Genomic DNA, 26,129 nt, shown 5'->3' with positions numbered 1-26,129 from the left:
AAAGGCCTGAGGCCGCCTCTCAGTGGAACCGGCCACCTCCCTGTCAGGAGGGAAGCCAGAGTCCCAGGTCCGAGCGTCCGGCCGGGTCGGGGGCATGCGGAGGGCCTGAGGCTTGGGGGTGGCGCCGGGACCCGCCCAGATGTTGCGTTTCCACCTTTGTGCTCAGTTAGTTGTGCTCCATTGGCCACTCGCCTTTTCCTGTGCAAGAAATTCGTCCCGGAGGGGCCGCAGTGTGCCGGCCTTTCTTGGGCGCTTAGACCCCGTAGGCTGCCGAGTTTGTCCGCGGATTCCAGGGACCTGCTTTCGTGATTTTCCGGGAAGGATTCATGCAGTCTTCCACTAATCCTGACAGTCGGAAAGGAGAATGCTTGTTTCCTTTAGCGTTTGTTCATTGGGCATCCTGGCGCTCTTGTTTTCCCCATTGATGGAATCCAAGAATTTCACTTGCTGGAATAGTCACTTGAAAACCTCTTCTTAATGGCAGCACATCGTGGTGTGGCTGTTGGCCAATAAACTTGAACTTCCTAAAAATGTGAATGCTTGTGTCTAGTCGCCACAAAGGCAAGTTGTCACTTGCTTTTTATGAGCATTTGACATAATCTGCACTGGGTAAATAATGGTTTTGGATGATGGTGTACTGTATGTCAGTTTTAATTATCTCATTATTCACTTTGCAGACAGGCTTCCGTAAGCCTGGAAACAGGTTGTTAATTCCAGAAAGCAACTAAATGTTTGATGTATAGTTCTTTAGGTTGCCATACAAAGTGATTTTACTTATTTCTCAAGAATTTTTACAATTGGGAATTGATATAAGACTAGTATAAAAATTTAACTTTAGTGCCAGTTCTGTGGTGTAGTGAGTAAGGCTGCCATCTGTAGTGTGGCATCCCGTATGGGCACCAGTTCAAGTCCTGGCTGTTCTACTTCTGATCCAGCTCTTTGCTATGGCCTGGGAAAGCAGGAGAAGATGGCTCAAGTCCTTGGGCCTCTACACCTGTGTAGGAAACCCAGAAGAAGCTCCAGTCTCATGGCTTCGGATTGGTCCACCTCTGGCTGTTGTGGCCATTTGGGGAGTGAACCAGCAGATGAAGACCTCTCTGTCTCTTTGTATCTCTACCTTTCAAATAAGTTAACTAAAAAACTTAACTTTAGGATTTGTATGTTTCTCTGCTTTTATAGGGTTTTGTAATGAAAAGCACTTAATTGAAATTCTGTTACACACCCCAGTTCTGAAATAGGTAAACCAGTTTGGAGCAGTAAGCCAGACACAGTATTGTCCTCATAAATTTTATTGGGAAAGGTAAACTGGGTATCAGACCTGTCACAAACGGCAGTCACTCAGTCTTGTTTGAATCTCATTTTTACGTCTGAAAACAAGTGTTGGCCTCTTTGGCCCTTTCCATTCCTAAAATTCTAGGATCCAGTTCAGTCCATCAAATATCCGTGTGTTATAGATTGTGCTAGGCACTGATTGCAAATGTGGTCAAACTTCACAGTTCACTTGGGAAGACATGCCTGTGGAACTTACGGTCACATGATGTGAAGATTGCTTTACTTGCACTGTCAACTTGGTGCTTTGGGGTCTTGGAGGGAGAGAGAAAGAGTTTTGCTTAGGGAGCTTGGTAAAGACCATAGGAAGTAATTTGGGAACTGAGGCTCCCGTGGAGAAGAAAGAGTATTTCCATTAATGAAGCCATAGGAGTGAATGTGCATGGTGTGCCCTACCACAGGACTCCTCGGGAGAAGTATTGGTAAATTAGTTCCAGTCTGGTATTGAAGTTCCCACTGCATCTCTTTAATTCCCCCTGTTTCGGTTGTTAATTTGTGCCAAATCATCGTTTCCTTAACATAATAATTGTCTTTGTGAGATTAGTTTACATTATATGATTGATTTTTATATGCCTTTGTGTAGAGGTATTAAGAATAACAACTTTTTTTCTTTTTAAGATTTTATTTATTTATTTGAGAGGTGGAGTTACAGACAGTGAGTGAGAGACACAGAGAAAGGTCTTCCTTCCCTTGGTTCACTCCCCAGATGGCTGCAACTGTGCCAATCTGAAGCCAGGAGCCAGGTGCTTCCTCCCAGTCTCCCACATGGGTGCAGGGGCTCAAGCACTTGAGCCATCCTCTACTGCTTTCCCAGGCCACAGCAGAGAGCTGGATTGGAAGAGGGGCAGCTGGGACTAGAACCGGCACCCATATAGGATGCCGGCACCGCAGGCGGAGGATTAACCTACTGCACCACAGTGCCAGCCCCTGTATGATTGATTTGTGTTGTATTGTCAGATTACATCTATAGCATATGAGCAGGGAAATTGACCAAGAAATAGGCTGCTAAGATGGCTGTAGACAGGGGCCAGTGCTGTGGTGTAGCAGGTAAAGCTGTCACCTGTGGTGTTGGCATCCCATATGGGTGCCAGGTCATGTCCCGGCTGCTCCACTTCTGATCCAGCTCTCTCCTATGGCCTGGGAAAGCAGTGGAAGATGGCCCAAATCCTTCGGCCCTGCACTGGCCTGGGAGACCTGGAAGAAGCTCCTGGCTTCAGATTGGCAATGCTCTGGGCATTGCGGCTGTTTGAAGAGTGAACCAGCAGATGCCTCTGTCTCTCCCTCTCTGTAACTCTGCCTTTCAAATAATAAATCTTAAAAAAAAAAAAAAAAAAGGCTGTAGACAATTGCTTGTATCTAAAAAGGGTTATAGTAACAATTCAAACACTTTTTGATTACTACTTACCTGTGTCATTTCATTTATCATAGCAGTGATGCAAGTACTTTTTTTTTTTTTTTTTTTTTGACAGGCAGAGTTAGACAGAGAGAGACAGAGAGAAAGGTCTTCCTTCCATTGGTTCACCCCCTAAGCCAGGAGCCAGGTGCTTCCTCCTGGTCTCCTATGCGGGTGCAGGGCCCAAGCACTTGGGCCATCCTCCACTGCCTTCCCAGGCCACAGCTGAGAGCTGGACTGGAAGAGGAGCAACCAGGACAGAATCCAGTGCCCCAACCGGGACTAGAACCGGGGTGCTGGTGCCGCAGGCAGAGGATTAGCCTAGTGAGCCACGGCACCGGCCCTGATGCAAGTACTCTTATTATACCTATTTTATAAAAGGTGAGGAGAAAGCATGTGGTTTGAATGGAGAATGGTTTTATCAGTGATCAGTTCATGATGGTCTTTGTTTTTCTCTGTACCTTGTATCTGTGTAGACTTAAAAGAGCTGTTTCTGGTCTCAAGCTAAAATGGGCAAATTACAAATGGTTTTTTTTTTTTTTAAATTTTTTTTTTTTTTTTTTTTTTTTGACAGGCAGAGTGGACAGTGAGAGAGAGAGACAGAGAGAAAGGTCTTCCTTTGCCGTTGGTTCACCCTCCAATGGCCGCCACAGCTGGCGCGCTGCGGCCGGCGCACCGCGCTGATCCGATGGCAGGAGCCAGGAGCCAGGTGCTTTTCCTGGTCTCCCATGGGGTGCAGGGCCCAAGCACTTGGGCCATCCTCCTCTGCACTCCCTGGCCACAGCAGAGAGCTGGCCTGGAAGAGGGGCAACCGGGATAGAATCCGGCGCCCCGACCGGGACTAGAACCCGGCGTGCCGGCGCCGCTAGGTGGAGGATTAGCCTAGTGAGCCGCGGCGCCGGCTCAAATGTTATTTTGATCTTGATTCTCTAATATTTACATTTTTCTCTTACCTGATAAAGAGTCATTTGCAGATTGAAGACCTGTGTCACATGTGTGAAGACGTTGGTTATCTGGCTTATATTTAGTGATGGAAAATTATGCTATAGTTGATCTTACTACATGCAAGACTTCTCAGCAAGGGGCTCAAGAGTAGCCCTTAGAAGAGACATTTGGAGATGGGCATTTGGCCTAGTAGTTAGGACATGCTCACATCCCATATCTGAGTGCCTGGATTTGATACTGTCCTCTGGCTCTTTTTTTTTTTTAAAGATTTATTTATTTATTTGAAAGGCAGAGTTACAGGGAGGCAGAGGCAGAGAGAGAGAGAGAAAGATCTTTCTTCTGCTGGTTCACTCCCGAAATGGTCACAATGGCCAGAGCTAAGCCTATCCGAAGCCAGGAGCAAGGAGCTTCTTCCAGGTCTCCCATGTGGGTGCAGGGGCCCGAGTGCCTGGGCCATCTTCCACTGCTTTCCCAGGCTGTAGCAGAGAGCTGGATTGGAAGTGCAGCAGCTGGTACCAGAACCAGTGTTCATATGGGATGCTGGCACGCAGGTGGAGGATTAACCTGTGCCACAGCACCAGCCCCTCTGGCTCTTGATTCTAGCTCCCTGCAGATCCAGGGAGGCAGCTGTAATGGCTCAAATAATTGGGTCCTTGCCACCTGCGTGGGAGACCTGGATTGTATTCCTAGCTCCTGGCTTTGGCCTCACCCAGTCAGGGGCTATTGTGGCCATTTAGGGGAGTAAATTGGCAGATGGGAGCATACTCTCTCTCTCTCTCAAATAAACAAACACAAATAGCCATTTGTAGTATAACTATATGTCTAAGTAATATGTAAAAGTACATTTCCTTATGATAGCTTTATTTCATTTATAGCCTGTGTTTAAGACAGTATGCTAAATGAAATAACCAGACAAAAGAAAAAATATTGTGTGATTTGATTTGTATCAGGTAACTAGAAGAGTCAAAAGCAGAGAAAGAAAGTAGATTGGCCTAGGTGGCAGTTAGTCTTTTTTGTTTCTGTTTTTGTTTTATAGAGTTAATTATTTGAGAGGCAGAGTTAAAGAGAGGGAGAGTCAGTGAGAAAAGTCTTCCATCTGCTGGTTCACTCCCCAAATGGCGACAAAGGCCAGAGCTGGGCTGATCTGGCACCAGGAGCTTGTGGATGGTGGTGATAACTGTCCAACAATGTGAATGCACTTACTGCTACTGAACTGTACACTTGAAGATGGTTAAAATGTAGATTTCATGACTTTTACTACAGTAAGAAAAATATAAAAATATTTTGATGTATCATTACTTATTGCTAAGTTGAACTTTTAAACTTAGTGAAATCCACAGATTATAATTACTGTTAACTCTATTACATCAAGAGGTTAGAAGCCAAACTAAAATCCAAATGATAGCTTGGTTTCACTATAGTTAAAGGGACTAGACCATGAAGAGTTGTAAATTTCATTAAGTTAATATTCTTAAATGCTTCCTTACCCATGAAACCAGCTTTTTATGCTAGTAGAGTTTCTGTAGAAATTGTTTCCTTTAAGTGAAGTTTAAAAGGCATCTTTTTCTAAGATTTATTTTTACTTCTGAGGAACAGTGGTTGCATGGGAACTCAGTTTGTCATAGGAAAAAAAATAAACGGAGATGTGTGGCATCATTGCTTATTATTGAATTCATTTTTTCCCCAAATTAAGTCAAGAGAGTTTTCAGTTTTAATAAACTATTCTAGTTTAGAAGTATGTTTTGTGAAGCTTATGTTTCATTGTTAATCTCAAAAATGAAGTTTTTTTGTTTTGATTGTCTTGGATAATGGAACAGATTGAATTTTACCTTCATGTTTGTGTAAGCCTTTGCTCTCTGCCTTTGGAACTCATTGTATAGGACACATTCTATCTTTAGGAATTTTTTTTTTTAAAGGTGAAACAGGTATTACGTAAGTTATCTATTTGAAAGTGAACAATCAGTAACATTTAGTATGTTTGCAGTATTGTACAATTACCACCTCTTCTGTTTAGTTCCAAAATATTTTCATCACCTCAAAAGGAAGCCTATACCCATCAAGTTACTCCCTCACTCATGCTGCTGGTAACCACCAGTCTACTCTGTTTCTATGAATGATTTATTCATTAGAGATGTTTCATTTAAGTGTTATCATACAATTTGAGACCTTTTTATGTGTGACTTCTTTTATATAAAATGTTATCTAGGTTCATTTGTATATCATGTCAGTATTTCATGGCTAAATAATACTCTGTTATATATATATATATATATCACAGTTTGTTTATATATTTTTCTGTTGATTCTTTGGCTAAATTGAAATTAAACATATAATGTAAAAACATTGCAAAATAAATTTATTCATTTGTGTATTGAACATTCATGGAGTATCCATTATGTTTCAGGTCAAGGATATAAAAAATGACCAAAATTTATAATTATAGTATGATGTAGTCTATGGTAGAGGCTTAGATACTGTTTATGCAGCATAAAGGAGTGGTTAACTTCTGACAGGGAGGTCTAATTCCTTTTGCAAATGGATTTTTGCTGATGATAAAGAGAATAGATTTGTGTATTTGAAATGAGCTGTGTGATGTGAGTACTCCTTATCATTTTCTACTAGTCATTAATAATAATTTCAGCCATAAAGGGCTTCAAAAGGTTTGCAGAAAAATGAAATTAAAAGATAAAAATCGGGGCTGACATTGTGGCATAGCAGGTTAAACTGCCACCTGTGACACCAGCATTACATATGAATACCACTTTGCGTCTCAGTTGCTCCACTTGCAGTCCTGCTCCCTGCTAATGTACCTGGGAAAGCAGTGGAAGGTGGCCCACATACTTGGACCCCTGCCACCTACATGGGAGACCTGGGTGGAGTTCAGGCTCCTGGCATCAGCCTGGCTCGGTCCTAGATGGAGCAACCATTTGAGGAGTGAACCACTGAGTAGAAAATCTCTTTCTGTTTCTCCCTCTCTCATGTTTCTCTGATGTCTTATTTCAAACTGATATATTATTCTTAGGGCCTCAAATTGTTGAGACATGACAGGTTAATATGAGTTAATTTTGGTGCAGAAAAATTTTGAATTCTGCATAATTCAAAAAGTTTATTTTGAGATGCTGAGTGGTGGGGTTGGGGGGAGGGAGGGAGAAAGAGAGAGAGAGAGAGATTGGTTTTTCAACTGCTGGTTCACTCTCCAGATGGCTGCAAGGGCAGGACCAGGGCATGCCAAAGCCAGGAGCCCAGAACTTCATGAGGTCTTCAATGTGGGTGTCAGGGACTCAAGCACTTGGGCCATCCTCCACCACTTTCCTAGGTACTTTTGCAGGGAGCTGGACTGGAAGCAGGGCAGCTGTAACTTGCTCACTCTGGTATGGAATGCTGGTATTGCAAGTAGCAGCTTAACCCCCTCTGCAACAATGGCACCCCTAGTAATATACATTTTCTGTGGACTCTTTGACGACCCATTGTATTTTATTTCCAAGCTGTTTAGTTCCTTGTTGTATATTGTCTCGGGGTGGGGTCAGTGTTCTCGTAAACTCTTCCTTAAACTAAGAATTAACAAATTGCTAGCACCTCAAAAGTCCAAACTACTATAGGAATGTTGAATCAGTTTTTGAGAAAGAAGCAGCTCTTCGACTACATTACTGTTCTGCTTCAACAGTCTTATGCTGTTAACTTTAGTAGCTGTCACAAACTGACAAATGTGGAGCTGGAATGAGCCTTTGTGGAACGTCTTGGAGAGGGAGTATGGTTGGAACTATAGAAATAACTGATTTGCTAAAAGAATGTGCTTCTGAAACATTAATGGGAGTAATTTTTTTTTCAGCCTACAACACAGCAGTCACCTCAGGATGAGCAGGAAAAGCTCTTGGATGAAGCCATACAGGCTGTGAAAGTCCAGTCATTCCAAATGAAGAGATGCCTGGTAAGAATGAAAATGTGGGAGGCACGGTCGAAGTCTTCAGGTTCCTAAAGAAGCTTATCTGCAGTGTTTTCTAAAGTTATGGGCATTCCTGCTTCTGGTAAATCTAATCTTCAGTGTCCATCAGCACCTGTCTTCTGTTCCAGTTCTCTGATGTACTGTGTCAAGTAATTTCAACAGAGAGCATGTTTACTCACATATACACTTAAGTTTTACGATTGGCCCCTACTTGGAAGTAAGCTCATGAGAACAAGAGACCCTGCCTTTTAAAAAATAACAACACTGTTGGCTTGAGTTACTAGTCTCTTTGGTTCCATACCTCAAATCTGTGGAGTGTTTGACATAGGTACTCAATAATCATTTGTTGAATGAATGAATTTAGGTGTTTTCATTCATTTTGAACTATTCAACTTTTTTCCTGAAAATTTTGAAAACTGTCATTTCCATCCTGAATAGATAATATTTATTCAAGAAGCCAATTGAAAAATTAAACTTTTGTGTATTTTTGTATTTTACAAGAGAGGGTAGAAGAGAATCTGTGTGGATGCTATACTATACTTAGATCCTCTGGATTAAAATTTAAGGAATTGAACCCAATAGGTTGGTACCATAATCAATAAATTGCTATGATGATGATTTTTTAAAAATTTGTTTATTTTTATTATTCATTTGAAAGTTAGAGTTAGGTCGGCGCCGTGGCTCACTAGGCTAATCCTCCGCTTTGCAGTGCCGGCACACCAGGTTTTAGTCCCTGTCAGGGCGCCGGATTCTGTCCTGCTTGCCCCTCTTCCAGGCCAGCTCTCTGCTGTGGCCAGGGAGTGCAGTGGAGGATGGCCCAAGTGCTTGGGCCCTGCACCCCATGGGAGACCAGGATAAGTACCTGGCTCCTGCCATGGGATCAGCGCGGTGCGCTGGCTGCAGCGCGCCGGCCATGGCGGCCATTGGAGGGTGAACCAACAGCAAAAGGAAGACCTTTCTCTCTGTCTCTCTCTCTCTCACTGTCCACTCTGCCTGTCAAAAAATTTAAAAAAAAAATTTAAAAATTTGAAAGATACAGTTAGTGGGAGAGACTGAGAGAAAGATTGGTCATCGCTGGTTTGCTCCCCAAATGGCTGCAATTACCAGGGCTGAGCCAGGTTGAAGCTAGGAGCCTAGTGCTTCATCCGGTCTCCCACATGGGTGGCAGGGACCCAAGATAACTCAGGTTATCTTCTGCTGTTTTCCCAGGTGCATAGCAGGGAACTGGTTTGAAAGTAGAGCATCCGGGAGTTGAACTGGTGCGCATATGGGATTCTGGCATCACAAATGGCAGCTTAACCTGCTGTGCCATTACGCTGGCCACAATGATGATGATATTTTACCTTTGTAAAGTACTTTAGTTTCTAGAGTTTAGTATTGTATTTCTAGAGTTTAGTTTGTATTTTACTGTATTGGTTTCCTTGCAAATAAATTTGGAAAGAAAAATAATCTTGGAATGGAGAAAATGGGTATGCTTTTGCTTGTTTCTTTTTCTATGTATGGGTAGAGTTTTCTGTATCTCAAGTAATTGTCTTCATTTATGAGTAGAGTGGGACATACTGGGTTTTGTGAAGATTTGAAGGATACTGAAGGAAAGCCAGCTTATGTGGGTAGTCACTCCTGATAGTGCCAAAGAGTCTTTAACCTGTGACAGAGCCTTTGTTACGATAGTAGCTGTTTTGGAAGAATGAGTGTGCCAGCCCTCTTGATTGCAGGTAGAATGTGAATTAACAGATAGAGTTTTCTAATCTCTAGATATTGAAAAGATGAGAATTAACCAGGCAATTTGCAGCTCTGGATATGAAGGTCCTACCAAGCTTTGCAGGCCTGGTGAGAAATTGTGCATCTTTTTCATTTGGTAGAGAGAAGGTGAAATTATTTAAGGTTGATTTTTATGTGATTAAAGCAATTTAAATGCTGTGTACTTTGAAAACTATGTAAGTAATCTTTGATGTAAATGGTTTATGTAGCCAAGATAAATGTTTATTTGAAGTACGCATTCTCATCAATTCTCTTGGTATTTTTACAGGATAAAAACAAGCTCATGGATGCTCTGAAACATGCTTCTAATATGCTCGGTGAACTGCGGACTTCTATGTTATCACCAAAGAGCTACTATGAACTTTGTATCTTTTGAATGTTGAAGAATAAACATTTGGATTATACTTCTTTTTCTTTTAATTTTTTACTTATTTTCATTTTATTTGAAGGTCAGAGATATGGACACAAAGAGAGATCTTCCGTGTGCTGGTTCATTCCCCAGATGCTTCCAACAGCTGAGGTTGGGCCAGGCTGAAACCAGGATCCTGGAACTCAGTCCAGGTCTCCCACAGTGGTGGCAGTGACCCAAGTACTAGAGCCGTTATCTGCTGTCTTCCAAGGTGCACGTTAGCAGGAAGCTGCATAGGAAGCAGAAGAGCCAGGGCTCAGACCAGGCACTCTGACATAGAGTGTGAACATCCCAAGTGGCGTCTTAACTGCTGCACCAAATGTTTACCCTAGTTTATACTCATTTCTTGATAAGGCTATTTTTGTTTTTTATTATATTTTTCTGGAGTTCCATTATTCATTGTCTTAATTAAATGGTACTCCATGCAAATGTGCTAAATGAGAAAAAGAAAAACTTTAAGGATTCCCTTTTTCTGTGCTTAAACTTCTTTAAGTGGGCAGTTGTCATATCTGTTTTCAAATTCTTCATGAAGGATATGAGGCTGTTTGGCGGTTGTTTTTTTAATGCTTTGATTTTACCATGTGGGACTTTGAAATGGAAAGGAATTAAATCATTTGCCATTCTAAAACCCATTAGCATAGTATGGCAGGAAGCAGTGGGAGATGGTCCAAGTCCTTGGGCCTCTGCACCCGCATGGAAGAACCGGAAGAAGCTCCTAGCTCCCGGCTTCAGATTGTTGAAGCTCAGGTGGGTGCAGCCAATTGGGAAGTGGATCAGCAGAAGGAAGACCTCTCTTTCTTTCTGCCTCTGCCTCTCTGTAACTCTGCCTTCAAATAAATAAATAAATCTTTAAAAAAAAAAAAAAAAGGCAGAGTGACAAAAAGAGGGATTTTTCCATCTACTAATTCACTCTTCAGTGCCCACAGCAGCCATATGTGGGCCAGGCTGAAGCCATGAGCCAGGAATTCCATCTGGGTCTCTTATGTTGGTGGCAGGAGCCCAAGTACTTGGACCGTCATCCATTGCCTTCCCTAGACACATTAGCAGGAAGCTGGATCCAAAGTGTCCTAGTTGGTGGCTTAACCTGCTGTACCACAGTATGTTTTTAAAGTAGAGAAAGCCCAACTGAAATTCTGTCTGCCCTCTGTCTTAAAGACAAAAATTTACGATAGATACCTGTTAGGTTTAGTGACTCCAACAAATTAATTGTACTTAGATTGGCTTTTTTTTTGTTTTTGTCCTTAATCGTAATTGAAAGATATGGCTATTTCTGATGAACTGCACTACTTAGAGGTCTACCTTACAGATGAGTTTGCCAAAGGAAGAAAAGTGGCAGATCTCTATGAACTTGTACAGTATGCTGGAAACATTATCCCAAGGCTGTAAGTAATGAAGAATCCGAGGACTTTTTTTTTTTTTTTTATTTCCTGTTTGTCTTTATATAATTAGCAACATTTTTTAAAGCCAGTGTTATTTAATTTCTTACATTTTGGTAGATATTCTGCTATTTAAGATTTTAGAGTAAATTTATTTTTTACTTTTTAAAAAAGATTTATTTATTTGAAAGACAGAGAATCAGAGAGAGAGATCCTCCATCTTCTAGTTCTGCCCTTAAATGCTGCTGAAGCTGGGCCAGGCCAGGGCCAAGAGCCAGGAACTCAAACTACATCTTCTACATGTATGGCAGCCATCCTTTTCTGCCTTCCCAGGCACATTAACAGGAAGCTGGATCTGAAGTGTATCAAGGACTTGAACCAGCACTCTGATATGGGATGCCATTGTTATAGATGGGAACCAACCCAGCCCCCAAATTTACTTTTATAGATGTTTGAGAAATTTTGGAAATAAAAAAAAAGAACATGCTATTTTAACATCTTGACTACTATTCTGTTTCTAATATGCTTAAAGATGATCCATATGGTAGTCATTCTCCTTCTCTTCCTTCCAGTTTTTCTCTTTCTGTGGTTTCAGTTACTGGTAGTCATCTGCAGTCTGATAATATTAAATGGAAAATTCTAGGAATAATTCATAGGTTTTCAATTGTGTGCTATCCTGAGTAGCATGATGAAATTTCGTTTAGGACATGAATCATGCCTTTGTCCAGTGATCCATGCTATATATGCTACCTGCCTGCCAATTAGTCTTTAGTAGTGTCTTGGTTATCAGGTCAACTGTTATATCATTGCAATGCTTGTATTCAAGTAACCCTTACGTACTATAACACTACCTCATAATGCCTATGTTGTTTACCTAATTTCATCTCATCTTGTAGGCATTGTGCATTTCATATCATCACAATTATGATAGTATGTTATAATTGTCTTATTAGTTGCTAAATTCTTACCATTCATAATTTTTATTTATTTATTTTTATTTTTTATTTTTTTATTTTTTTGACAGGCAGAGTGGACAGTGAGAGAGAGAGAGAGAAAGGTCTTCCTTTTGCTGTTGGTTCACCCTCCAATGGCCGCTGCATCTGGCATGCTGTGGCTGGCGCATCGCGCTGATCTGAAACCAGGAGCCAGGTGCTTCTCCTGGTCTCCCATGGGGTGCAGGGTCCAAGGACTTGGGCCATCCTCCACTGCACTCCTGGGCCATAGTAGAGAGCTGGCCTGGAAGAGGGGCAAGCGGGACAGAATCCGGCGCCGCAACCAGGACTAGAACCCGCTGTGCTGGCTCCGCAGGCAGAGGATTAGCCTATTGAGTCGTGGCTCTGGCTTCCATTCATAATTTTTAAATTAAACTTTATACTTTATTATGGTTATGTATGTATGGGAAATAAATACTATCCATGGTATCAGGCAACCAGTGGGAATCTTGGAATGCATCTCCCCAGGAGTAAGAGGAGACTACTGTATATTTATTTTTAGGAGTCAGTGGTTGTATTTTAAATAAAATGTTTAATCATGCAGAATAAAACAACACAGTTCCTGTCTTGTTTATTTTATATTCATGTGTTTTAACCTAATCAAATTCTTGATTTGAACACTTTATTTCTTTTTTTTCAAAGGTGTATTTTATTTATTTGAAAGGTGGAGTTAGAGAGGTAGAGATAGAGATCCTCCATCCACTGGTTCATTCCCTAGATGGCTACAAGGGGTAGGGCTGCGGTAGGCCAAGCCAGGAGCTTCTTCCTGGTCTCCCATGTGGGTATCAGGGGCCCAAGCCCTTGGACCATCCTCCGCTGCCTTCCAGGTACATTAGCAGGGAGCTGGATTGGAGGTGGAGCAGCCAGAGAGTAGTTTAACCGATGACACTACAATTTCAGCCCATGAATGTTTTGTTTCTAATCAAATATTTTTTTCATAATTCTTCCAGTTATCTGTTGATCACAGTTGGAGTTGTATATGTCAAGTCATTTCCTCAATCCAGGAAAGACATTTTAAAAGATTTGGTAGAAATGTGCCGTGGTGTGCAACATCCCTTAAGGGGTTTATTTCTTCGAAATTATCTTCTTCAATGTACTAGAAACATCTTACCTGACGAAGGAGAGCCAACAGAGTAAGTATCTTTTTCCTAATTTAGTGGTGTTTTTTGTTATAGAATATATAAAAAATACATTAGAGTACAGAAATAAGAAAATAAATATCAATAATTTATTTTTTTATTTTTTATTTTTTTGCCAGGCAGAGTTAGACAGTGAGAGAGAGAGACAGAGAGAGAGTTATAGACAGTGAGGCAGAGTTAGACAGTGAGAGAGAGGGACAGAGAGAAAGGTCTTCCTTCCTTTGGTTCACCCCTCAAATGGCTGCTACGGCTGGTGCGCTGCGCTGATCTGAAGCCAGGAGCCAGGTACTTCCTCCTGGTCTCCCATGCGAGTGCAGGGCCCAAGCACTTGGGCCATCCTCCACTGCCTTCCCAGGCCACAGCAGAGAACTGGACTGGAAGAGGAGCAACCGGGACAGAATCCAGCGCCCCGACTGGGACTAGAACCTGGGGTGCCGGTGACGCAGGCGGAGGATTAGCCTAATGAGCCGTGGCACCAGCCTAATATCAATAATTTCTCCACTGTCAGTTAACTGTTGGTGGCATTTGTATTTAGATTTCCTTTGTGATAAAGAACTCATCAGTATATATGGTATGATTCAAAGCAAATTATGTCTTTGGATTATTAGAACCTACTTTTTTCTTTTCCTTTTTTTTTTTTTTTTTAAGATTTATATATTTATTTGAAGGCAAAGTTAGAGAGAGGGGCAGAGGCAGAGAGAGATCTTCCCATCCTCTTGTTCATTCCCCAAATGGTCTCAATGGCCAGAGCTGGGCTGATCTGAAGCCAGGAGCTAGGAACTTCTTTTGGGTTTCCCATGTGGGTGCAGGGACCCAAGAACTTGGGCCATCTTGTACTGCTTTCCCAGCCCATAGCAGAGAGCTGGATCGGAAGTGGAGCAGCTGGGACTCAAACCAGTTCCCATATGGGATACTGGCACTGCAGGCGGCAGCTTTACCCACTATGCCACAGCGCTAGCCCCATGAACCTACTTTTTTCACTTAATATAATGAAAGTGTTTTCCCAATATGTTAAATAGTCTTTTAAAGTATGGCTTTTTTAAGATTTTTTTTAAAATTTATTTGAAAGAATTACAGAAAGAGGTAGACACAGAGAGAGAGAGGTCTTCATCCGCTGGTTTACTCCCCAGATGGTCGCAATGGCCGGAGCTGTGCCGATCCGAAACCAGGAACCAGGAGCTTCTTCCAGGTCTCCCACGTGGGTGCAGGGGCCCATGACTTGGGCCATCTTCTACTGTTATCCCAGGCCATAGCAGAGAGCTAGATTGGAAGAGGAGCAGCCGGGACTAGAACTGGCGCTTGTATGGGATGTTGGCGCTTCAGGCCAGGACGTTAACCTGCTGCGTCACAGTGCCGGGCCCAAAGTATGGCTTTTAAAATTGGTTAAATTTAAAAATTATACTTAGGATCAAATAATATAGTATAAGTAATGTTTAACATTTTCCATGAACCAGCTGGTTTTTGTAGTTTATGGGCTGCTGGTCAGTCTAGAATGTGCAGGTTTTTTTTTTTTAAGATTTATTTATTTCTTTGAAAGGCAGAGTTACAGAGAGGCAGAGGTATAGAGAGAAAGAGAGAGAGGTCTCCCATCAGCTGGTTCACTCCCCATTTGGCCACAATGGCTGGAACTGTGCCAATCTGAAGCCAAGAGCTTCCTCTGGGTCTCCCAAGCGGGTACAGGGGCCCAAGGACTTGGGCCATCTTCTACTGCTTTTCCAGGCCATAGCAGAGAGCTGGATTTGAAGAGGAGCATCTGGGATTTGAACTGGCACCCATATAGGGTGCTGGCACTGCAGGTGACAGCTTTACCTGCTATACCATGGCGCCAGCCCCGAATATGTGGTTTTAATTATGTGTACACAAGTTAGATATTGACTAAAAAAAAAAAAAAATAGCCGTTCCAAGAGTCCCCTATCTTTTGTTTAAGCAATATTCTAGCATCCAAGTCACCATACTTTTATTTATTTATTTTTTAAAGATTTATTTATTTGAGAGGCAAAGTTACATAAAGAGAGGGGGAGAGACAGAGAGGTCTTCCATTTGCTGTTTCACTCCCCAAATGGCTACAATGGCTGGAGCTGGGCCAGTCTGAAGCCAGGAGCCAGGAGCTTCTTCCAGGTCTCCCATGAGGGTGCAGGGGCTCAAGCACTTGGGCCATCTTCTACTGCTTTCCCAGGCCATTAGCAGGGAGTGGATTGGAAATGGAGTAGCTGGGACTCAAAGCAGTGCCCATATAAGATGCCAGCATCATAGGTAGAAGTTTAACCTACACCTCAGCACCAGCCCCCACCATACTTTTTATCCCTAGCAGTGGCAGTTGCTTAGCTGTCAGTGGTCTTCATACAACTTAGTGAAATTGTGACAGGTCCCTGGATTGAAGAATTTAACTTAAATTATATATAGTTACCCTACTGTGCCATATAACACTAGAACTTCTTTCTCTATAATTTAGTACCCATTAGTCAACCTTTCCTCACCCCATCCTCTCCCTTTCTCTCCCAAGCCTCTGATTACCAGAATACTACTCAACTTTGATGGGATTGATCTTTTTAAAATTCCACACAGGAGTGAGATCATGTGGTACTTGTCTTTCTCTACCTTATTTCCCTTAACATAATGATCTCCAGTTCTATACTACAAATAACAGGATTTTTTCCTTTTTAATGTTTGAATAGTATTTCATCATGTATATGTACCACATTTTCTTTTTTCATTCACCAGTTGATAGACAGTTAGGCTTCCATTTCTTGGCTGTTGTAAATAAACAAACAGTAAATGTGAGAGTGTAGATGTCTCCTTGGCAGGGTGATTTAATTTCCTTTGGGTATATATCCAATAGTGGGCTTGCTGGATCATATGGTAATTTTTTGAGTAATCACCATACTGTTTTCCACAATGAGTGTTTTTCCATTTATTTATATCTTCTTCAGCTTTTTTCTTTTTTAAAATATTGATTAATTTATTTAAAAGGCAGAGCAACAAAGAGAGGGAGAGATAGAGTTCTTCTATCTGCTGATTCACTCCCCAAAAGGCTACAACAGCTAGGGTCGGGCCAGGCGGAAGCCAGGGGCCAATCACTTCATTTGGGGCTCCCAAGTAGGTGAAAGGAACCCAAGTACTTGAGCCATCATCAGTTGCCCTTCCACTTTACCAGTGAACTGTACTGGAAGTAGGGTAGCTGGAATCACAACTGGCACTCTGAAAGGGGATGCTGATGTTGCTTGACCTGCTTGGCAACATACTGACCTCTTTTCTATTTCTTTCATTAGTGGTTTAGAGTTTTCATTATAGACTTTACCTCTTTGATTAAATTTATCCCTAGATATTTTACTTTATCTGTACCTATTGGAAACAGGATTGCTTTCTTGATTTCTTTTTCTGATAATTTGTTATTGGTGTATTACAATGCTAATGATTTTTATATGTTGACTTTGTATCCTCTCGCTTTGCTGAACTTAGTTTTTCTAGTCGTTTTTTGGTGGAGTCTTTGAGGTTTATGTAAGAACATATCATGCAAATGGTGACAGTTTGACTTCCTCCTTTCCAATGTGATTGTCTTTTGTTTCTTTTCCTTGCCAGAAATCACTCTGGCTAAGACTTCCAGTTCTATGGTGAATAAAATTCGGTGTTTTTGTCTTGTTCCAGATCTTAGAAAGACTTTGACTTTGCCCATTCAATATGATGTTAACTGTTGGCTTGTTATGTATGTTTATAGCCTTTATTATGCTGAGGTGTATTCCTTCTATATCTAATTTGTTCAAAACTTTTATCATGAAGAATGTTGAATTTTATCAAATGCTATTTTTGCATCTGTTGAAATGATCACATAGTTTTCTCCAGTTAATGTGGTATATTAGGTTTATTGATTTGTGTATGTTGAACCACCATCCTTGAATTCCTGGCATCCTACTTGATCCATGGTGAATAATCTTTTTATTTTTATTTATTTTTTTAAAGATTGATACTGTCTGCTTTTTAAGAGGTTTTTTTTTTTTTTTTTTTTTTTTTTTTTTTTAAGATTTATTTATTTACTTGAAAGAGTTACATGGCTGGCGCCGTGGCTCAACAGGCTAATCTTCCACCTAGTGGTGCTGGCACACCGGGTTCTAGTCCCGGTTGGGGCGCCGGATTCTGTCCCGGTTGCCCCTCTTCCAGGTCAGCTCTCTGCTATGGCCTGGGAGTGCAGTGGAGGATGGCCCAAGTCCTTGGGCCCTGCACCCCATGGGAGACCAGGATAAGCACCTGGCTCCTGCCATCAGATCAGTGCAGCGCGCCGGCCATGGCGGCCATTGGAGGGTGAACCAACGGCAAAAAGGAAGACGTTTTTCTCTGTCTCTCTCTCTCACTGTCCACTCTGCCTTTCAAAAAATAGATAAATAAATAAATAAATAAATAAAGTCAGAGTTACAGAGAGGCAGAGGCAGAGAGAGAGAGGGAAAGAGAGAGAGGGAGAAATGGAAAGGGAGAGAGAGAGAGAAAGGGAGGGAGGGAGGGAGAGAGGGAGAAAGGGAAAGGTCTTCCATTTGCTGGTTCACTCCCCAAATGGCCTCAACGGCCGGAGCTGAGCCAATCCGAAGCCAGGAGCTTCTTCCAGGTCTCCCACGTGGGTGCAGGGGTCTATGACTTGGGCCGTCTTCTACTGCTTCCCAGGCCACAGCAGAGAGCTGGAGCGGAAGTGGAGCAGCCAGGACTTGAACTGGCACTCATATGTCAGCACTGCAGGTGGTGGCTTTATGTGCTATACCACAACGTCAGCCCTGAATAATCTTTTTAATGTGCTGTTGGATTTGGTTTGCGAATTTTGAGAATTTTGCAGATCTGTGTTCATCAAGGATATTGGCCTTTAGCTTTTCTTGTTGTCTTTTTTTTTTTTTTTTTTGTTTGAGAGACAGAGCCCCCATCTGCTGGTTCACTCCCCAAATGCCTGCAACAGCCTGGGATAGGGCAATCAGAAGCCTGGAGCTCGGAACAGTTCAGGTTTCTCATATGGGTGACACAGACACAGCTATTTGAACCATCGCCTGCCACCTCCCAGGGTATACATTAGCAGGAAGCTGGAATTGGAAGCAGAGCCAGGACTTGACCTTAGACTCTCTGATATAAGAAGTGAGTGTAAATGCGTGCCTCCTTGCCTGGTTTTGATGTCAGTGTATCAGTTCCTTTTAAAAAGAAATTGCCATAAGAGCAAGTCCACCTGGCCTAGGATGGGGAGTTGGGGAAGATAATTTTGTCCCTTAAAACTTGACCTGTGTCCTTTTCCTGGTACTTTCCCCGCAAAGGGTCTGTTTCCCCTGAAATTTAACAAAAAGCCAAGCAACTTGTGGTTTTTATAAACTGTTGGTGTATAAGAGATAAGAAGGAAATAGAAAAAAGGAGAAGAGATAGTAGTAAGTTGTTTCTGTAATTTAAATACCATATAAAGATTTTTTCAACTATTTCTTTGCAGTGAGGAAACAACCGGAGATATCGGTGATTCTATGGACTTTGTACTACTCAACTTTGCAGAAATGAACAAGCTCTGGGTGCGAATGCAACATCAGGGTCATAGCCGAGATAGAGAAAAAAGAGAACGAGAAAGACAAGAACTGAGAATTTTAGTGGGAACAAATTTGGTGCGCCTCAGTCAGTTGGAAGGTGTAAATGTGGAACGTTATAAACAGGTGTATATTTTTTTATTTGTCATCTTTTTTTGTGTTTTAAGAAGTCTGATTTTTAAAATAAGAATACTTTTGCTAAGTAAACTTACGTTGAAAAACATTTTGAAATGGCTAAATTAACTAAAAGGTATACCATGTTTGTGTATCAGAAGACTCAGTATTGCCTAGATAACAGTATTCCTTAAACTTATCTATGGATTTAGTATCATCTCATTCAAATTTCCAGCCGCATTTTTTTGGGTAGAAATCAACAGGCTGATTTTTTAAATTGTATATGAAGAAACAAAGAACCTAACTAGCCTCAGCAGTTTTGCAAAAGAAGGACAAAGTGGGACTCAACTGAAGAACTTTATAGTAAATATTTTTGGCTTTGCAAGCCATATTGTTTACAACTGATAAACTTGGTAGATACAGTACAAAAGCAGCCATAGATAATATGGAAATGGATAGGCATGGCTGTGTTCCATTAAAACTTGATTTGCAAAAACAGCCAGAGAGCTAGATCTGCTGATTGTTAGGTTAGATAATCCATAGTAGACCCACATATATATGACCAGTTATTTTTGATAAAGATGCAAAGGCAACTTTTTTTTTTTGTAAGGTTTATTTATTTGAAAGGCAGAGTTCTAGAGGGTGAGGGAGAGACTGAGAAATCTTCCATCTGCTGGTTCATTCCCCAAATGGTTGTAATGGCTGGACCTGGGCCAGACTGAAGCTAGGAGCCATGAATTCCGTCTGGGTCTTCTGCATGGTGCAGGGGCCCAAGCACTTGGGCCACCTTCCACTTCTTTTCCAGGTGCATTAGCAAGGAGCTTGATCAGAAGCAGAGCAGCTAGGACTCAAACTGGTGCTCATATAGGATGCTGGCTTCACAGGCAGCAGCTTAACCCACTGTGCCACAACACAGCACCCCAAAGGGGACCTTTAAACATGGCTTTGGAATAAAAATATAAAAGCTCAACCTTGACCCATTCTTTATGCTATGTAAAAAAAATCTCTTAAAAATGGATCAGAGATCCATTTTAAAATCTAAAACCTAAAACTATTGGGAGAAAATAGAGAAATCTTTATGATCTTGAATTAGATTAAAATTTCTTAGTACAGACAAAAAAGCACAAACCATAAAGAAAAAAAGTTGATAAAATGGGCTTTTTTCTATATGACTTTTACTAAATAGGAAGCTAGGATTTTGTATTTAAAATATTTGTAAAATTGTAAAATTTAGAAATAAATTATGGGTGAGAAAAATCTAAAATATGATTTTTGAGTTAGTAGTTCAAATGTATTGTTAGAGGAGCAGTTTAGGATTTTGAAATTCTATTGTTTTTTGTTAACCTCCCTCTCTCTGCTTTTTTAGATTGTTTTGACTGGCATATTGGAACAAGTTGTAAATTGTAGGGATGCTCTGGCTCAAGAATATCTCATGGAATGTATTATTCAGGTAGGTGGGAACATTTATTTTTTAGTGTGGCGCATGATAGCTGTCATTATTTTTAAAAAAGTCCTGACAAAAAAGAAAATAAATAAACTTTTCTGATTAAAGAATTCTCCTTACTCCAACAAATAACTTTTTTTCTTTTTGTATTAATGTGGTTTTTCCCCAAAATGTAAGGAAGAGTAATCGCCAAGTTTTCTAGGTCTCAGTAGATTTAGCTTAATTGTAGGAGTACTTTAGTTTAACTAGTGGAATATTTCTATCTGGGCAACTGTTTAGAGAGGTTCAAAAATAACATACTTGAGTTTAATTGAATAAAATTTAAATGAAGTTTTCCACAGATAAAATTTTAAATGTCATATGTGAGTTCAGACTGTTTTGTGAAGTATTTTTAATTTTTACTTGTGTTAGTCATGTGTTTTTGATTTTCAGGTTTTTCCTGATGAATTCCACCTCCAGACTTTGAATCCTTTTCTCCGGGCCTGTGCTGAGTTACACCAAAATGTAAATGTGAAAAACATAATCATTGCTTTAATTGACAGGTAAGACCTTTCTACTCTGGAGACAAATGTTCTGTCTTAGAAGTAATGAATTTAACACATTTTGTGAATTATTTGTTGCTGTTACATCTTTATTATATCAGTGATTTTAATGTAATTATACTATAAATAATTCAGCTATGTGAGTAAGAGTATTTAATTGTGCAGGAAATGTAGAGATAATGAGCACTTTTTAATCTATTTTAATTCATTGACATGTGCAGACATTGTATATACCCATCATTTAGTCTTACAAATCCAAAGATCACTGAAGAATAAACTTTGTTTTTGTACCATGATGCAAATTATCTTTCAGTGGGGATGAAGACTCATTTTGGATCTTTACTAGGTAGACATAACATATAGTTTAAGAATTAAGGTTAACTAAAATTAATCACTGTTACCACATTTTCTTATAGAACTTTAAATTTTCTAATGAGTTTAGTGTATCACATTTAAGTTTTTATTTTTTTTAAGCCACTGGTCTTGATTAGTTAAAATTATAAAACTTGGCCTTTGATAATAGCTGTAATAAGTGCCTGGCAACCATGCTGCATGGTTGTATGTAATGTGTGTCCTACTAAAGAGCATATGTATCATTGTCAGCATGAAGCCAGAAACCCAAGCAAAGATTTATTTCCGAAAATACCTTTAGTTTATGTTTTTAAACTAGTATATTAAGTTATTAGTTTAGAGACTGAATTTTCCAAAATATGAATTTAATTTTAGGGAGCCAGAATTGCAGGCTTAGTGGCCCAATCTTAAAGGAAGTTAGTACTTGTAAGTGGATTTTCCTGTGTTGAATGTGATGTTGCTTAGCTATCTCTGACAGTTGTGAGTCTTCTGTGTGTAACAAAATGTGTATGTAGTTGACTGTGATAGATAAAAACAATGGAGTAGACATTATTTTGAATAGCTTAAGATACTACTTAAAAATAGTTTATTAACACTAGAATAGTGGTAATTAAGCATTATTACTTTTGGAGTTAGTTGTGTTTCAAATTTTATAGTAGTAAAACTATAGTATTTTTAAATAGTCTGTGTACTTTTTATCTTTTATAGATTATTCATTTAAATCAAGGCCATTGAATATGTCACTTTAGTGTATTTCTATCTATATCTCTTAATGAGGCTTCAAAGAGTTTGAGGAAATCAGCCTGTTGATATCTGTTTAGTATGGTATAAAGTAAGAAAGCCAGTGAAATAAGATATCATTGGCAAAGCTGTTGTTATAAAAATAAGTTGAGGGAATAATCAGCTACATTTAGTATCCTCTTTTAACAACCTTTGTTAATGTTCTAGGAGAAGTACATTTGGAAAATTCAGAAAAGTAATAAAGAAGAAAATGTCATTCGTGATCCCACTACCCAAATCCCTGTATTATTTTAAAAATAAAAATTTTCTTTTTTAGATTAGCTTTATTTGCCCACCGTGAAGATGGACCTGGAATCCCAGCAGATATTAAACTTTTTGACATATTTTCACAGCAGGTGGCTACAGTGATACAGGTTTGTTTAGCTTTTCTTCTGAGTTCTCAAAACTTTGAAACAACTCTGCTGTAGATAGTTTTGAAATAAATTATATGGTTTTCTAAATATTCCAGTCTAGACAAGACATGCCATCAGAGGATGTTGTATCTTTACAAGTCTCTCTCATTAATCTTGCCATGAAATGTTACCCTGATCGTGTGGACTATGTTGATAAAGTTTTAGAGACAACAGTGGAAATATTCAATAAGCTGAACCTTGAACAGTAAGTCAAAGTCTCATTTTGTAAAAACCATCATAAAGCACTTTTTTTGGTCCCAAATTTCCTTCTCAATTACTTTTTTTTTCCTCAACTGCTTTTTAAAATGTTAGTATTTGTCTTGTTTTAAGCATTTGTTAAGATTTTCGTGCGTGATGCTAATCAGGGCAGGTAGCAACCAATTATGTGATTGTGTACAGTAATGAAATACTGGCACTCATGGACCAGAGATAGCCTTTAGGGACCAGTGTCTCCTAGAGCCTGTTCTATATATGAATGATCTCATTTTTAAACTGATAAGTAAACTATGTCAAGTCATAATTCCATAAGAACTGGTTTCCTGGGGGCCAGCCTTGTGGCATATTAGGTAAAGCCTCTGCCTGCAACCCTGGCATCCCATATGAGTGCCATTTGGTGTCCTGGTTGCTCCACTTCTGATCTAGCTCCCTACTAATGACCTCGGAACAGCAGCAAATGATGGCCAAGTGCTTGATCCCTGCCACCCCTGTGAGAGACCCAGATAAAAGATCCCAGCTCCAGCCTAGTCCAGCCTTGGCTACTGGGAGATATCTGGGGAAGAGAATCAATGGGTGAAAGATCTCTCTCTCCTCTGTCTCTGTGTCTCCTTCTCTCTGTAACTCTCATAAATAAATAAATAAATAGATAGATAAATAATATTTTTAAAAAGTGATTTTCTAAAGATGAGTAAATTGTGAAAAATCAGTGGCATATGCATATGTAAGGTGTTGAAATTAAATTAGTTTAAAGATAGTTTTCTGTTTTGAGCTTGGATCTTGATGCCATCAAAGAAAGTATAATAATTACTATATTCTGTTCGCTATTTAAATCTTTTTCAACCATCCTGTCTTAGTAAACCTCTGGCATCCTCTAGTGGTCACTGTGGACATTCTTCCTAGCAATTCCCTTGCTGTCCTAATCTGCTGCTTCTGATCTTGGGTCAAGCCAGGCACTCCTGTTTTCTCTCTGTTATTCAAAATTTCACCTAATGTAAAATATTTCTCCTTTCCATATACCTTCCAGTAGTTCAGCTATATCAGGAAATCTTTCATTTATTTCCTTTTTTTTTATTTTTTTGACAGGCAGAGTTAGACAGAGAGAGACAGAGAGAAAGGTCTTCCTTTTTTTCCCGTTGGTTCACCCCCCAAATAGCCTCCACGGCCGGTGCACTGCGCCGATCCAAAGCCAGGAGCCAGGTGCTTCCTCCTGGTCTCCCATGCAGGTGCAGGGCCCAAGCACTTGGGCCATCCTCCACTGCCTTCCCAGGCCACAGCAGAGAACTGGACTGGAAGAGGAACAACTGGGACAGAATCCGGCGCCCCAACCAGGACTAGAAACTGGGGTGCCAGTGCCGCAGGCGGAGGATTAGCCTAGTGAGCTGCGGCGCCGACCCCTATTTTTCCTTCTTTTAAAGATTTATTTATTTATTTGCAAGTCAGAGTTAACACAGAGAGAGGAGAGATAGAGAGAGGTGGAGAGAGAGAGGTCTTCCATCCGATGCTTCACTCCCCAGATGACTGCAACGGCCAGAGCTGTGCCGATCCGAAGCCAGGAGCTTCCTCCGGGTCTCCCACGTGGGTGCAGGGGCCCAAGGTCCTGGGCCATCTTCCACTGCTTTCCCATGCCATAGCAGAGAGCTGGATTGGAAGTGGAGCAGCCAGGTCTCGAACCAGCGCCCATATGGGATGCCGGCGCTTCAGGCCAGGGCGTTAACCCTCTGCACCACAGCCCCAGCCCCTCATTTCTTTCCTTTTTAAAAAATGATGTATTTATTTTAAAAGCAGAGTGACAGTGAGAGAGGGGGCGGAGAGAGAGAAAGAGAAATATCTTCTATCTGCTGGTTTACCTACCAGTGGATACAGTAGCCAAGGCTAGGCCATACTGAAGCCCGGAGTACAGAATTCCATCTGGGTCTTCTATATTGGTGGCTCGGGCCTAAGTTCTTGAGCCTTCATCTACTACCTTCCCAGGTATAGCAGGAAGCTGGATTAGAAGCAGAGCAAAGGCCGGTGCTGCGGCTCAACAGGCTAATCCTCTGCCTAGCGGTGCCGGCACACCAGGTTCTAGTCCCGGTCCGGGCGCTGGATTCTGTCCCAGTTGCCCCTCTTCCAGGCCAGCTCTCTGCTATGGCCTGGGAGTGCAGTGGAGGATGGCCCAAGTGCTTGGGCCCTGCACCCCATGGGAGACCAGGAGAAGCACCTGGCTCCTGCCTTCGGATCAGCGTGGTGCGCTGGCCGCGGCGGCCATTGGAGGGTGAACCAACGGCAAAGGAAGACTTTTCTCTCTCTCACTGTCCACTCTGCCTGTCAAAAAAAAAAAAAAAAAAAAAAAAAGCAGAGCAGGGGCTGGCACTGTGGTACAGTAGGTTAATCCTTCACCTGCAGTGCTGGCTCTCATATGGGTGCTGGTTCTAGTGCCGGCTGCCTCTCTTCCAATCCAGCTCTCTGCTAATGCGCCTGGGAAAGCAGTAGAAGATGCCCCAGTGCTTGGGGCCCCTGCACCGGCATGGGAGATCGAGAAGAAGCTCCGGGCTCCTGGCTTTGGATTGGCACAGCTCCGGCTGTTGCAGCCATCTGGGGAGTGAACCAACGGAAGGAAGACCTTTCTCTCTGTCTCTCCCCCTCACTGTCTGTAACTCTACCTTTCAAATAAATAAATAAAATCTTTTAAAAAAAAAGAAAAGAAGCAGAGCAGCAAGGACTCCAGGCAGCATGCTGATATGGATGTGAGCATCCCAAGTGAGGGCTGCAGCTGCTGTAAAACAACACCTGCTCTGAAAACTACTTTTACTTATTTTTATTACCCTCTTTTCTTTTGCTCTTTCTCATATTTTTGTGAACGGAGAAACAGTCCAAATCTTGAATAATAAATCTGAGAGGGAATTAAATTGTGTCTTTTTAACTTCCCCCAAGTGAGTTTTAAAGTAAAAGTAGATGAAATAGTTAGAAATCAATCCCAACCTCTAAAAGTCTTGTAAAAGTCCAGATATGCTTGTCTCCATAGAGTGTTCCTACATAAGCTAATCTCTTAAATTCAACCTGCTTTTCCTTAATCATCAACATTTTTTAAATATATCCATTTTTGGTATGTGTTGTTTTTTTGTTTTTTTTTTTTTTTTTTTTGACAGGCAGAGTGGACAGTGAGAGAGAGAGACAGAGAGAGAAAGGTCTTCCTTTGCCGTTGGTTCACCCTCCAATGGCCGCCGCGGCCGGCGCACCACGCTGATCCAATGGCAGGAGCCAGGAGCCAGGTGCTTTTCCTGGTCTCCCATGGGGTGCAGGGCCCAAGCACCTGGGCCATCCTCCACTGCACTCCCTGGCCACAGCAGAGGGCTGGCCTGGAAGAGGGGCAACCGGGACAGAATCCGGCGCCCTGACCGGGACTAGAACCCGGGGTGCCGGCGCCGCTAGGCGGAGGATTAGCCTAGTGAGCCGCGGCGCCGGCCCC

General features: G+C 41.3%; 1 protein-coding gene across 4 annotated transcripts in view; it reads left to right on the top strand.

Moving 5' to 3' along the window:
- The window catches only part of VPS35 (VPS35 retromer complex component), a 40,568-nt gene that overhangs the window by 348 nt on the left and 14,091 nt on the right, over positions 1–26,129 (top strand). For 2 of the 4 annotated variants that reach the window (XM_089318839.1, XM_008248381.5), the window contains exons 2-10: positions 7,497–7,595; positions 9,640–9,736; positions 11,039–11,162; positions 13,099–13,281; positions 18,734–18,947; positions 20,302–20,385; positions 20,812–20,921; positions 22,330–22,426; positions 22,522–22,670. In XM_089318839.1, coding sequence (XP_089174965.1) covers positions 7,497–7,595; positions 9,640–9,736; positions 11,039–11,162; positions 13,099–13,281; positions 18,734–18,947; positions 20,302–20,385; positions 20,812–20,921; positions 22,330–22,426; positions 22,522–22,670 — 1,157 coding nt within the window. Of the gene's footprint in view, positions 1–7,496; positions 7,596–9,639; positions 9,737–11,038; positions 11,163–12,180; positions 13,282–18,733; positions 18,948–20,301; positions 20,386–20,811; positions 20,922–22,329; positions 22,427–22,521; positions 22,671–26,129 lie in introns of all 4 variants that reach the window. The other 2 variants (XM_089318841.1, XM_089318840.1) reach the window with 1 other exon arrangement.

This window comes from Oryctolagus cuniculus, chromosome 18 (assembly GCF_051225735.1).
Source record: "Oryctolagus cuniculus isolate XC-2025 breed Fujian yellow rabbit chromosome 18, ASM5122573v1, whole genome shotgun sequence".
Lineage (NCBI taxonomy): Eukaryota > Metazoa > Chordata > Mammalia > Lagomorpha > Leporidae > Oryctolagus > Oryctolagus cuniculus.
The sequence above is the reverse complement of the archived record's forward strand: the minus strand, read 5'-3'. Positions and strand labels throughout refer to the sequence as shown.